General features: G+C 43.3%; 1 protein-coding gene across 17 annotated transcripts in view; it reads right to left on the reverse strand.

Moving 5' to 3' along the window:
• The window catches only part of FAM228B (family with sequence similarity 228 member B), a 91,993-nt gene continuing 77,628 nt past the window's right edge, over positions 1 to 14,365 (reverse strand). For 16 of the 17 annotated variants that reach the window (XM_063790081.1, XM_016948132.2, XM_016948130.3 and 13 more), the window contains 4 exons: positions 7,995 to 8,102; positions 5,275 to 5,412; positions 1,955 to 2,011; positions 1 to 282 (listed from right to left, as the gene is read on the reverse strand). In XM_063790081.1, coding sequence (XP_063646151.1) covers positions 246 to 282; positions 1,955 to 2,011; positions 5,275 to 5,412; positions 7,995 to 8,102 — 340 coding nt within the window. In that variant the 3' untranslated portion in view covers positions 1 to 245. The remainder of the gene's footprint in view (positions 283 to 1,954; positions 2,012 to 5,274; positions 5,413 to 7,994; positions 8,103 to 14,365) is intronic. The other variant, XM_009442110.5, reaches the window with a different exon arrangement.

The following is a 14,365-nucleotide window of genomic DNA, read 5'->3' on the forward strand; positions in this document are numbered from 1 at the left end:
GAGGGAGCTGTAATTATTTTTATTGGTTCGTTCAGCAATATTTCTTAACTTCTGGGGAAAATACATGGTATTGCCATTTCTTAATTATCACAGACACTGAACTCAAAAATTAAAGGAAGTTTGTTGCAGATGCTTTTTTTTTAGAGACAGGACAATTCTCGAGTGCCGTCCTTGGCCTTCACCCTGATTCCTGCGAGCAGATGACTTCCTCTGAAGCAGCCTGGTTTTGTGTATCCTTTCACCAGTCAAGGATCAGGGTGTGTGCTCCTTGGTTGCTGAAACCTTTTGAAGGTGACAAAAGGGAAGAGTTGAGTGTGGTATGGGGATGAGGGGCTTACAAGAGCAGAAAGCGTTCCCCAGCTAAGCTGAGCTGATCCCCCTGAAGCCTGTCCTGCCAGAGCCGAGTGACTCATCTCTCAGGCAGGGTCTCCACCTAGGCCTCCTGCCTCAGCCTTTCCTCCCGCTGTCTGGAGTCAGAAGCACTGAGAGATTCAGGGACATGGTCAAATAGATGGGGCGGATCACTGATGTGTGACATGATTTGAGGGAACCCCTGTGGTCTCAGCTTTCAGATGTCGACATGTTTGGAGTACTAATTTCCACTTGGATTGTTGTGATTTAGAAAATACTAGGTTCCTTTCTTCCCTTTTCTCTTCAAACCTCTAAATTCTCTATTCTGTGCCTCACGATCAGCTGATGATCTCACTTGAGAAACTGAGTAAACAGAAGGAAACAATCTTCCTTTGCAAAATCCACTGAGCTAGTTTGACCTACATCCATGTACTCGGCCTTCCCTCTTCATACAATGGATAGAGTGTCCTGTCCACCTGAGTCCAGGGTGCTGCCTCCTCACCTGTGGAAGGACTCTGCCCTTCTATTATGCCCCCTCTCTCTCCAGCATCATCAAATCTCCCTCTCTATGGGAGCATTCCCATCAGGAAACATACATGTTATAATATCAATATTGCTGATAAAAATATTCCCTTCCCTTGCCTTCTCCAGCCACTTTATAGCAAAACCCCACAAAAGCATTGCTTATTCTGTCTCCACTTCCTCACCCCAATTCTCTCCTGAACCCACTCTAATCAGGTTTCATTTCAGCTGCTCCACTTAACCTCTCTGATGAAAATCAGCAGTTAAGCCTATATCTCCCCAGTCCTCATTTTACCTCCCTCTCAGCAGCATTGCCACATGGCTGGGCATGCCCTCTTTTCTGAAACCCTTTCTCTACTGGGCCTCTGCAGCAGCACATACTTCTGCTTTGCTTCCTTCCATACCAACCTCTCGCTCCATGAATGTTCCTTCACCAGCTCTGCCTCCTTGCCCCAACCTCTAAATCTTGGCGTTCCGCAGGACTAACCCTCAGCCTTCTTCTCTTTGACACTCACCCCCAGGTGATTGCATGATTTCACATAGCATCTATATGAGGACGACTCTCAAAAACCTGTCTCCACCCCCAGTCTCCCCTGAACTCCAGACCGGTACCTCCACCTGCCTACTGTATATCTCCTCTTGGGTATAGGATGAGCATCTACAAAGATACTGAAATGGATCTAATTTTAGTCTCAGTATCTCTTTAGGTGATAGAGGCTATGTTCCTAAGTGAAGAATGAAGTAGTGGCAGTTCCATCAGATGCTTAGAGCCAGAGACAGTCCTAAGCAAACAGCTGGAAAAGAAATCCGGTGAGAAATTCCAAGCAATAGGAATTTTCTCTGAAGATCACTTGGAAGTGCCCCATGAGAAAAACCACTAGCTTCAAACCCCTGCCAAGCCCAGAGAATGCCTTACACTGAAATAGATCATCATAAAATTAATAGGTAAGAACTTTCCTACCCACCCATTATTTCTCTTTCCTCCCTCCCACTGTGGACTCTGAAGATATCAGAAATCACAGTGGCAAGAAACAGGGGTAAGGAATAGGAGAGTAAGAAGGGAAAGAGAGAAGACATCTACCTCCCTCTTCTTTCTTGTAGCTCCAGCTTCAGCAGCCCCAAACGCGGGGAGGGAGACCTTAAATGAAGATTGAAGCTTTGGTCATTATGTTATACGAGACTGGCCATATTAGTTACTGAACAGACTGTCTTCATAACCAGAGGCTGTTTATTATCTGAGAATGCCCAGGGCAGGAGAAGAACCAACCCCAACAGAACAGGTTTAAATGGACAGTGAGGGGAAGAGTTCATTTGCTCTAAAATCACACCCTACAAATCCTCCTTCGGTATTATAATGATTGCAATGGAATCAGCCCCAAACACGATTATTCCTCACTTCTGCACTTCTCTCCCTGCAAACCTGCTTTCCCCCTAGACCTCCCTAGGTCAGTGACTAGAACCACAATCCACCCAGGCCCCTCCGCACTGATTTCTCGCTTTCACCCACTTCCACGCTGACAAACGAGCTCTGCCAGCTCCTCTCCACCCATGCTGGAGCCTGGAGCCCTCGCTCTCACCTGGCCTAGAACCCTCACTGCCTGACGGCCCTGCCTCGGCTCCAGCATCAGCAGTTGCTTATGCGGCAGCCATGTTCTTTGTACAATGCTGATTAGATATGATTTCCCCCCTACTCCAGACCTCCGCACAGCTTCCCCTCACACTTTGAATTTTATTCTAACTCCCTTTCCCGGCCTGTAACCCCAACCTGCCTGGCTCCTGCCTCTGCTCCAGCCTCACCTCCCGCCCTCTCTCAGCACTCACTATCTTCAGCCTCCCCACTTTTTCTTGCTGTTTCCTGAACACACCAGCCTCACTCCCATCTCAGGCTTTTGCCTGGGCCCATCCATCTGCGCAACACTCTTTCCCCAGATCTCTCCACGCCTCACTCCCTGGGTTCCTCAGCCTGCTGCACAAACGTCATCTCAGAGGAGAAGCCTCCTCTGACTTCTCCACCTAAAACAGTCCTCTTCATTCGTCCCCCACTCTCCCACCCCACCCCCTCTACCTGCTTTGTTTTCCTTATTACTAACTCACGTGATGTTATGTGTTTATTTGGTTGACTACTGTCTATTTCCCCAACAAAATGTAAGCTCCAGGAAATCGGAGCCGTCTCTGTTTTGTTTCCCACTGTCTCCAGCCCCTCAAACGCTGCCTGGCTCAGAGTTGGCGCTTGTTAAAATTTTGAGGAAGCAAGCAAGCAAGCACATGGGAGGATACCAAAACATGGCAGTAAAAGGAGCTAAACACACAAAAGAAAAGGTTAGTAAATTTTCATGAATGAGTAAAAAAAGTAGCACCCCTGTCCTTTAAGGGTAGGAGTGAGGAAATGGAGAGACAGTCAGAAAGGAAGATGGCAAGATTGAAGGATACTCAGAAGACAGGCCATTCACGTGCTGATTTCTAACTGGGAGTGGGGAGGAAGGCCATGACTTCTCGAATACACTCCTAAGAGGCTGACTCTGGACAAGAGAACTGGAGGGAGAAGCTCCACCTAGACCCAGAAATGGTAGGCTGGGCTAGCTCAGTCAAATGGCCACCAAGTTTAACCATCATTACCTTAGGATGAGAAATCTATGTTCTGTAAACACCTATATCTATCTATCTATATCTATATCTATATATGTGAATACATATATATATATATATATATATTTTTTTTTTTTTAGACAGAGTTCTGCTCTTGTTGCCCAAGCTGGAGTGCAGTGGCGTGATCTCAGCTCACCGCAACCTCCGCCTTCCAGATTCAAGCGATTCTCCTGCCTCAGCCTCCTGAGTAGCTGGGATTACAGGACCCCATTACCATGCCCGGCTAACTTTGTATTTTTCAGTAGAGACGGGGTTTCTCCATGTTGATCAGGCTGGTCTCAAACTCCCAACCTCAGGTGATCTGCCCACCTCGGCCTCCCAAAGTGCTGGGATTATAGGCATGAGCCACCGCACATGGCCCAACACCTAATATTTCTATAAACTTTCCATTTTAAATGTTGGGGCTTTTTTCTTCATTTATTGCACATGCTGGGAGAGGAAGGAGTCAAGCACCAGGGTATAAAATTGTGCTCTTCCATGGTCATTCAGACAGAATCAAGAATCCAGGTTCTAAATGTCTTTAAGTTCAGAATCCAGATCAGAGTCAGAAGAGGTTGACAGCTGCTGCTAGGGGCTGGGGGCTGCAGAGACAACAGCAGACGACAGGCATGGAGCTGAAGGTGGAGGGCTCCCATCTGGGACCTGAGGATCCTTGGAGATCACGTAGGGGACTGACAGCAGAGCCTCAGAGCAGACAGGGGCTGGTACTAGGAGTTGGAGGGATGATCACATCTGCACAGAGAGGACCTGAAAAGGCATTGTCCTTTTATATGTATCCCAGAATACTGTGTAGGGCCTCTCTGTAAGGATAGGGCCAGGGCTGCTCCTTGGCCTTGAGTTGGCCTCATGAGGAGTCCAGTACAAGCCCTGCAAACTTGTCAGCTGGAGACATCGGTGCCAGCTCTTCTTTATGCCCCGCTGCTTGAGACACTGGGCAATTCCTCTAAATAATTCATGATTCTTCTTCTCAACTCTTCAAATGCAAGAAATTCCCATTCTTTTAGGAAACTCTGGATCTCCTGGTTACTCCAGGTTTTAATTAACTGGTCTGGGCATTTTTCTGGTTCCTCAGTTTCATTTTCCTCCTTTACTTCCAAGCATTTCTAATAATTTCAGTCTGAAGTCTCACTTTCTCCCTTCTTATTCCTGAGTTTTTTCCCGGGATCCTTTCCACCAGTCACAGGGCCTACTCCAGGGTCCACAGAGAACAAGCCCTCGCTCAGCCCTAATGCAATCCAGGAGTCACAAGGTGCCGAGTGAGGAAGCGTGGGTGCTCCTCTCTGCTGCTGGCAATCTCTCAATATGGGGGCTTTCACTTCCTAAATTTTACTACTTGAATTTAGTATTGGTCCTTTTGAAAATTTTCTACCTATCTTGACTGCCTTAAGGTTAACAAAATGTGGGGCCTGGCTTGGCTATGCTAAGTGGTAAATGGTAGAGACAGGGTGGAGATGGCGGACCGAGAGAGGGGCTGGGGAAATCCTGGACAGCGTGGCCCACCCACCAGGGGGCACCCTCATCGTGTGGCTCCACCAGGGGGCACCCTCATCGTGTGACTCCACCAGGGGGCTAGGGCAGCCCTCTCCATTCCCTCTGAATAAAGGGCACCTGCCCCTCAGCTGCTTCTAACCTATTCCCCACTGCCTCCTCTCTTGCTGGAAGCCTGCCATACAAAGAAAGTTCCCAGGTGCTCAGATTTTGGTATCAGTGATTGCCACCTTATGTATGATGAAATGGGACAGCCCCAGCTCTTACCCATCCTGGTCTTCCTCCCGTTCCTGGCTGAGGCTCAAGGAAGAAAAATACCCTTCAGAGATGGCCTCTTTGGCACTTGGATTATTTCCCTCCTGATAGCACAGTGGTTCTCTTTCTAGAAAGGATGACCCTTTGTTTCTGCAGGAAGGAACCAGAAAGGAAGGGATTCTCTTAACTCTCAACTCAACTGTAGCACTTAATATTTTTATTTAAATTTGAAGTTGATGAGTTCTATGTGAATTTGTGTATTTTTATGAAAATAAACGTATTTACTTTTTTTGTGTGAAAATAAACCCAAATAAATAGTATTGCCTTGCTCTAGTCATAGTTTCAGCTGTAATCTCTGTGCTGCTTAATCAAACAGCTTTGGGTCCTTTGGAGTGAATGATCCCTCATAGAGTTGTCCAGTTCGCCCTCCCTGAGAAGGTCTAACTCTGCCAAGGACAAATATGCCTTCTCCACCCCTGCTGCCAGAATTGGGATGCTTCCCTTATTCATGGAAGAGAATCCAGTCTTCCTCTTTCTTCTAGAGTGAGCCTAGACTTAAGCCTCTAGTCTAAAATATAGGAACCCACTACTCCAGAAATGCAATATCCTCCTTCACACGTGGGTCTCGCTCTGCTAGAAGATGTATTTGAGAACAAAATCTCTCCTTTTATATCATTTATCAAAATTAAATAGAATTAAGATGCTGATTATTGTAAAATCTTACCCAAACAGGTCTATTTGAGACTCTGGTAATTAGGGATTGCAGAAGAACTTACTCCTTTGGACCCTAATATGCAAGAGTGAGTCTCAATTCTCTTTTCAATCAATCATTCTGTCTTTTAAGGCCTTCAGCTACCAAGGGAATAGGGCTTAGTTTGGACACTTCCTTTTCCCCCTCACTTGTGGCTCCTATTCAAAAACAACCCAGCAAATGGTTAAACCACACCTCAAGGACAATGAGCCCATGTTGGCCAACGCCCTCCCCAGCTGTCATCTGTTTCTACTGTACATCACTAAGGTCCTCAGGAGACAATTAGTCATTCTCTCTGCTGGTCATACCAGCATCTCTAAAAGCCCTCCAGCTTCTGCCACACTGTATTTATTCAACAAATTCTGAACCTGTTCAGGAAAAGGAAACTACTGCAGCTTACTTCGGGCACTTTTTAGGAACAGAGAATTGTAAGCTGATCTCCTAGAAAGTCATAAAAGCTCACTTTTCTTGCACCTTGCTAGGTTCCTTTTTTATTATTATTATGAACAATTTTAATAAGGTGTAATTTATATGACATAAAATTCACCCATTTTAAGTGTACAAGTCAATGGTTTTTAGTATATTTACAGAGTTGTGCAACCACCACGACAATCTTATTTTAGAACATTTTCATTAACCCCAAGGCTCCATGCTCATTAAGTCACTCTCCACTCCCATCCCCAGCCCTAAGCAACTACTATCTACCTTCTGTCTTTACAGATTTGCCTTTTCTGAACATTTTGTATAAAAAAACATACTATATGTAGCTTTTTGTTATTGGCTTCCTTCACTGAGTACAATGGTTTTGAAGTTTGTCTATGTTGCAGCATGTATCAGTATTTTTTTCCTTTTAATTGCCAAGTAATATTCCATTGTATGGATATACCACATCTTGTTTATCCATTCATCAGCTGATAGACATTTGGGTTGTTTCCACTTTTTTGGCTGTTGTGAATAATGCTGCTATGAACATCCATATCCTAGCCTTTATGTGGATATGTTTTCATTACTCCTGAGTAGAAACCTAGGAGCGGAATTTCTGGGTCACATAATAATTTAATGTTTAACATCTTGAGAAGCTGCCAAGCTGCCTTCCAAAGTTGCTGCACCATTTTACATTCCCTCCAGCAATATCTGAGGGGCAGCACGACTTTTAACCAGATAGTCACAAGATACATAATTATGTAGAGAAATCTCTTAATTCTAAAACTAGTTAGCTGAGATGATTCCCCACATTATATACATAGTATTTGATAGTATGTACCATTCTCTGTTTACAACAACATCTTTCACTCTAGGTACAACATTGTAACAGCTACTACCCACCCAAACCAGTCCCAAACTCCATTTATACTACTCCAATTCAATTTTAAATCTCCTAACCTTTTAGCTTTAGTACAAGTTGTTAACAATTTTTTTTCCATTTCTGTGTTTGTTATTTCTGTATTAGCTACTTGTTTTGTTGTTGTTGTTTGGTTTTTTGTTTGTTTGTTTTTGAGACAGAGTCTTGCTCTGTCGCCCAAGCTGGAGTGCAGTGGCACAATCTTGGCTCACTACAACTTCTGCCTCCCAGGTTCAAACAATTCTCCTGCCTCAGCCTTCCAGATAGCTGGGATTATAGTTGCCCACCACCATGCCTGGCTAATTTTTATATTTTTAGTAGAGACAGGGTTTCACCATGTTGACCAGGCTGGTCTCAAACTCCTGACCTCAGGTGATCTGCCCGCCTCGGCCTCCCAAAGTGCTGGGATTACAGGCGGGAGCCACCGCACCCAGCCTACTTGTTCTTTAAGACCAGAAAAGCCTGGGAAGTGTTGCCACCTCACCAGACACAGTGGTAGGAGATGCCCGGTGTCCTGCCACAATGGAGCCTTGTGTGTGCCTCAGCACCGTCTCAGCAACATGAAAGGATGGCAGGGGATGGCAGCACAGCCTAGCATCTTAGCAAAAGAAGAGCAAAGCTATGGAAGAACAGACTTACTTGTAAATAACTGTTTTTTCTTCTTCCTGGGATTCCAAAAGATAAGGAGCTCTTGCCAAGGGTTTCAAATCAAAACTACAGTCATTAAAATTCACTTTCACCTTTAACCTTTAACAAGATAACAAGTGTGAGAAGGTTTTTTTGTTCTTCTTTATTGTTGTTTTTTGAGACAAGATCTCTGTTGTTCAGGCTGTGGTGCAGTGGTGCGATCACAGCTCACTGCAGCCTCAACCTCCTGGGCTCAAGGGATCTCTCCCACTTCAGCCACCCTCCGAAGCAGCTAGGACTACAGGCATGCACCACCATGCCAAGGGATTTATTTTTATTTTTTATAGAGATGGGGTCTCAACATGTTGCCCAGGCTGGTCTCAAACTCCTGGCCTCAAGCGATCCTCCTGCCTCGGCCTCCCAAAGTGCTGAGATGATAGGCATGAGCCTCCACGCCTGGCGGTATGAGAATGTTTTGAAAGCAATACTAGCTTACATTTATATAGGAAGTATTATTATACACTGACTGCTAAATATAGAGACAAAAACATCATTACTCCAACTGGTATACATTCTTGGATGAAATCAGTTGTCTTAGAGTTTCTGAAACCATGATGGAGATTGATTTACTGTTTACTGAGAACCAAGGATCAGCTAAGCAAAGTTTAAAGTACTTCCTATCCACTAAGAGCTTAAACTCCAAAGTAACAAGAAGCCACAGAAATTGTGTCATTTATAAGCATTATATAAAATGCTTTTCCCTAGAGAGAATCCAAACATTCCACTTCCCAGTCCTTTGCCATGGGGTGGCAGACAGGTATCTTAGAGTCCTCCAATCTTGCACCCATGCAAGGGTTGATTGGAAGGGTGATATTGGCCCTGCGTAGAACATAAATTTTGCTGGCACAGAGAAAACATAGAATGTAGTACAGCAATGTATGAAATGCTTGAAGAAGAAAAGGAACCAATCACCAAGATAAGAAAGCAATAAGAGCCTATTGGGAATGAACAAGCATATTGGGGGGAAAAAAGGAAATTTAAGAAATTAAAATCTTAATATCAAACACAGCAAAGAAAGAATTAGCAAACTGGAAAATATATACAAAGAGGAAAATGGAAAATATAAAGGACATATTAAAAGATATTAAGATAATAAGAAGGCCTAATATATATATCTAATCTGAGCCCAGAAGCAGAATGCAAAGAATGAAGAAAAAGCAATATTTAAAATGATAATTTTAAAAATTGCTGTATATTTTTCTGAACTGATGATAAACATGAATACAGAGATCCAGGAAGCACAACATATACCAGTGGGTTAAATAAAAAGAAATCCAGCTGGGTGCAGTGGCTCATGCTTGTAATCCCAGCACTCTGGGAGTCTGAGGTGGGTAAACTGCTTGAGTCCAGGAGTTCGAGAACAGCCTGGTCAACACGGTGAAACCTCATCTCTACTAAAAATACAAAAATTAGCTGGGTGTAGCGGTGCATGCCTGTAGTCCCATCTACTTGGGGAGCCAAGGAGTGGGGAATCACTTGAGCCCAGGAGATCAAGGCTGCAGTTAGCCAAGGTCATGCCACTGCACTCCATTCTGGGTGACAAAATGAGACCCTGTCTCAAAAAAAAAAAAAAAAAAAGAAAAGAAAAGAAACCCATACCCAGACACCAGCAGTGAGAATGCAAGACACCTAAAGACAAAGAGAAGATCTTAGCAGCAGCCACAGAGAAAGGACGGAAAATCAGAGTGACGGCAGACTTCTCAAAAACAACAATAGAAGCCAAATAACAAGAGAATTATGTCTTTAAAACATTAAGAGAAATAATTGTCAATCTAGAATCGTGTGCTTGGCAAATTATCTTCAAAGGTAAACAAACATTGAATTGTAAAGGCCAAACTTCAGAAAAAAAGGAAAATGATCCCAGAAATTTGGTATAAAATGGAAAGAGGGACGGGATGCATATGGATTCCTTCCTCTTTGTAGCTGTCTCCCATACCTATATCTGCTACAGAACTGTACCGAACTCCTATTGGTAACTTCAGATGGGATGTTTCCTCTTGGATGTACCCAAACTAGAGGTCATTTATTAAATTAATAAAATTATAAAACAAAGCACTGAGTGATTTAAATCCCAAGAAACTGTTGTTCCTCCTTTTCTATTTTTATCCAAGTTCTACCTTTGTCTGCTTTCTATTAGGCTAGGTTAAATGACCCTTCTTTGTGTGTCCTTAATAATATGTGCATATCACATTGTAATAGAAGGATCTGCTTAAATATATGTCTTCTCTATTAGATTGTGAATGCTTTCAAGGCAATTACAACTCAATACATGATTCTTTGATGGAATGAATTAATGTAATGTCATAGGATGAATTACGTGCACCCAAAAAATTATCTTCAAATCCTAATCCCTGGCATCTGTGAATTTGACCTTATTTGGAAATAGGGTCTTTGCGGATGTTATCAGGTTAAAATGAGGTAATAGTAGATTAGGGTGTTGGACCCTAACCCACTGATAGGTGTCCTTATCAGAAGAGGGGAATTTGGACACAGACACAGAGAGAAGACCATGTGAAGATGGAGACAGAGACTGCAGAGATAAGGCTATAAACCGAGGAACACCAAGGATTGCTGGATTGCTTCAACCATCAGTAGCTAGGAAAGAGACAAGGAGCTTTCAGAGACAGTGGCCCTGCCAGTACCTGGACGTTAGTCTTCCAGCCTCCAGGACTGTGGAGAATAGATTCCTGTCATTTCAAGCTGCTCAGTTTGCAATGTTTTGTTATGGCAAGCCCAGGAAACTAATACAGAGGATAACAATTCTCAAAACTTCGAGCTCCTCTCTGACTCTTAGTTCTCCCTGGCCCTCCAAATGTAGTCACCAAAATCTAGAATTCCCTTGTGTCATCATATCGATCTCTGTTTCACTCCTGTTGCCACCATCGTGACTGAGACTCTTATTACCAAAAATGTGGATTCCAATTTTTTAAAAAAACTCTTCAGTGATCTCCAACCTCCAGTCCTATCCTATATCCAAACTGTCATATACCTCACACATCAGATTAAAGTTTCTAAAAGCACCATCTCCAGCATCTCACCCCCTCCTCAGCTATCCTCACTGACTCCCCATTCCCTACATGATAAACTCCCAACTCTTTAGCTAGTATTGAAGGTTCTTTGCAAAATGGCTACAACCTAGATTCACAGACTTAATCAGTGACTGGTCATCCATTCATTCATTACACAGACAAGTAAACAGGTGCAAACTGTGTGATCGATGAAAAAGTACATCGTGGGACAAAAGAGGGACTAATCTGTACGGCCTAGTGTAAACAGGAGGTGGTCTGGAATGACTTCAGAGAGGAAGTTTTAAAGCGGCATTTTAATAGAGTCTTGGGAACAATGTTTTGCAAAAAAAAAAAAAAAAGGAGGTTGAGAGAGAAAGCCCAGCATATGTGAAGAATACGGTTGATTCAGGTAGTTGTGGAAGACCTGGTATTGTTGGAGTACAGAGTAGAAGGGAGGGAAAAATCAGCCCAATCTTGTATGTCATTCCAAAGAGATCACATTTTAACTGAGGGACACAGGAATCACTAAAGAGATTAAGTTGGGCAGTAACATGACATGCCACATTTCACCCTGGTAGCACCATGTAACATAAGGGAAAGTGTGGCACTGTGTTTTAGAATGTAGGCTGTGGAGTCAGAGACCTTAGTTCAGTTTCTGAATCTACTGCCTTATGGCTATAAATAAGTGGTTTTCAACCTGGTATGTGTTCGAATCATCTGAGGATCTTGAAAAAAGACTGATGTGTAGGTCCCACCCTCAGAGATTCTGACTTCATTTGTCTAGGGTATGGCTTGGATATTAATTTTTTTTTTTTTTGAGACAGAGTCTCACTCTGTTACCCAGGCTGGAGTGCAGTGGTGTGATCTCGGCTCACTGCAACTTCTGCCTCCCAGGTTCAAGCAATTCTCCTGCCCCAGACTCCTGAGTAGCTGGAATTACAGGCATGCACCACCAGGCCCGGCTATTTTTTGTATTTTTAGTAGAGACTGGGTTTCACCATGTTTGCCAGGCTGGTCTCAAACTCCTGACCTCAGGTGATCCACCCGCCTCAGCCTCCCAGAGTGCTGGCATTATAGATGTGAGCCACCATGCCCGGCCAGAATTTTTTTTTTAACTTTCCATGATATTCTGATATAAAGCCAAAGCTGAAAAATACTGCTATAAAATTGAAAAGGTCCTTAAGTCATCTGTGTAATAGTACCTACCAAATAAAATTTCTGTGAAGATGAAACAAAATTAGCACATGTTAAGAAGTGTATAACTCATTCTATTCATCAGCACATAAAATGTTCTCCAAGATAGACCATATAATAGGCCACAAAACAAGTGTCAGTAAATTTAAGAAAATCAAAATTATATCAAGTACTCTCTCAGACCACAGTGGAATAAAATTGGAAATCAACTCCAAAAGGAACCCTCAAAACCATGCAAATACATGGAAATTAAATAGCCTGCTCCTAAGTAATCATTGGGTCAACAATGAAATCAAGATAGAAATTTAAAAAGTCTTTGAACTGAAGGATAATAGTGACACAACCTATCATAACCTCTGGGGTACAGCAGAAGTGCTAAAAGGAAAGCCTACATCACAAAGACTGAAAGAGCACAAACAGACAATCTAAGTCCACACCTTACAGAACCTGAGAAACAAGAACCATCCAAACCCAAACCCAGCAGAAGAGAAATAAAGAGATCAGAGCAGAACTAAATGAAATTGAAACAAACAAACAAACAAAAAATACAAAAGATAAATGAAACAAAAAGCTGGGGGGGGGGAAAAAAGAAATGTATAACAGTGTCTGGTACATCAGAGCTCAATAAATAATAAATGTTATTATAGATTGGACATGAGAATGGGAATTTGGTTTATGGGAATGTTTAGGAAGGGGCAAATTATTATTATTTTTATTATTTTTGAGATGGAGTTTTGCTCTTGTTGCCCAGGCTGGAGTGCAATGGCCCGATCTCGGCTCACTGCAACCTCTGCCTCCAGGGTTCAAGCGATTCTCCTGCCTCAGCCTCCACAGTAGCTGGGATCACTGGTTTGTGCCACCATGCCTGGCTGATTTTTTGTATTTTTAGTAGAGACGGGATTTCACCATGTTGGCCAGGTTGGTCTCAAACTCCTGACCTCCGGTGATCTACCTGCTTCAGCCTCCCAAAATGCTGGGATTACAGGTATGAGCCACCACGCCTGGCCAGAAGGGGCAAATTAGAAGGAGATTTAGGAATGGATATGACAGAGCCCAGTGCTGGATTAAGTAAAGGGATAATGAGCAATAAAGAAGAACCCTGATATTTCCCATAACCAGGAACACAAAAAAAGCAAGTTAGATGCATAAGATGACAAGCACGACTCGCTCATTTTTGGATAGGTTGAATTTGACTTATGTGTGGAAAATAGACAATTGAATATTTGTGACCGGAACACAGAAGGCACACACATCTTGCTACAGTCTTCTGAAGACATTCCAGCATTCCAGAACTGTCTTAGTGGTTAAGCACTTGAGCTTCTTCCCAATCTCAGACTCCTGGCCCCATCAGCACCTTCCACATAAGGCTATGGGATGTGGACCCCAAGTGTTCAGGCTGGAGACTGAAAAGTGGCATCACAATTATCTTCAAAATTTGAAAAATATATTGGAGAGAAGCTGTTCCTCTATAGGATATATAGGAAATTCCTCTATAAGAAATAAAAATATGAGCATGGTGGCCGGGTGCAGTGGCTCACGCCTGTAATCCCAGCACTTTGGGAGGCCAAGGCAGCGGGTCACCTGAGGTCAGGAGTTCGAGACCAGCCTGGCCAACATGGTGAAACCCTGTCTCTAACAAAAATACAAAAAATTAGCCGGGCGTGGAGGCGGATGCCTGTAGTCCCAGCTGCTTGGGAGGCTGAGGCAGGAGAATTGCTTGAACTGGGGAGGCAGAGGTTGCAGTGAGCCAAGATCAGGCCACTGCAATCCAACCTGAGCAACAGGCGCGAAAATCCATCTCAAAAAAAAAAAAAAATATATATATATATATAAGCATGGTCTTCAATGACTTCTGGCACACACTTGCTTAGTGTGTAAAGACTAAGATTCAGTAAAAGGGCTCACAGAAGAAGCCAGTCACCCGCAAACACGCCAGCCCCCATAAGGCTAGAGAAGTATGAGGTCATAGAAGATAATCTGACAATCATCTAAAAAGGACATTTTCTTTATCACATTAATGACCACCAGTCATTAATGGTGGTCATTAATAAGTAAGTAAGGGTGGAAACAAACAGTGTAACTGGAACTCACTGTATGCCCATTAATGTGATTTGCTCACTA

The sequence above is a fragment of the Pan troglodytes genome, chromosome 12, assembly GCF_028858775.2.
Source record: "Pan troglodytes isolate AG18354 chromosome 12, NHGRI_mPanTro3-v2.0_pri, whole genome shotgun sequence".
Lineage (NCBI taxonomy): Eukaryota > Metazoa > Chordata > Mammalia > Primates > Hominidae > Pan > Pan troglodytes.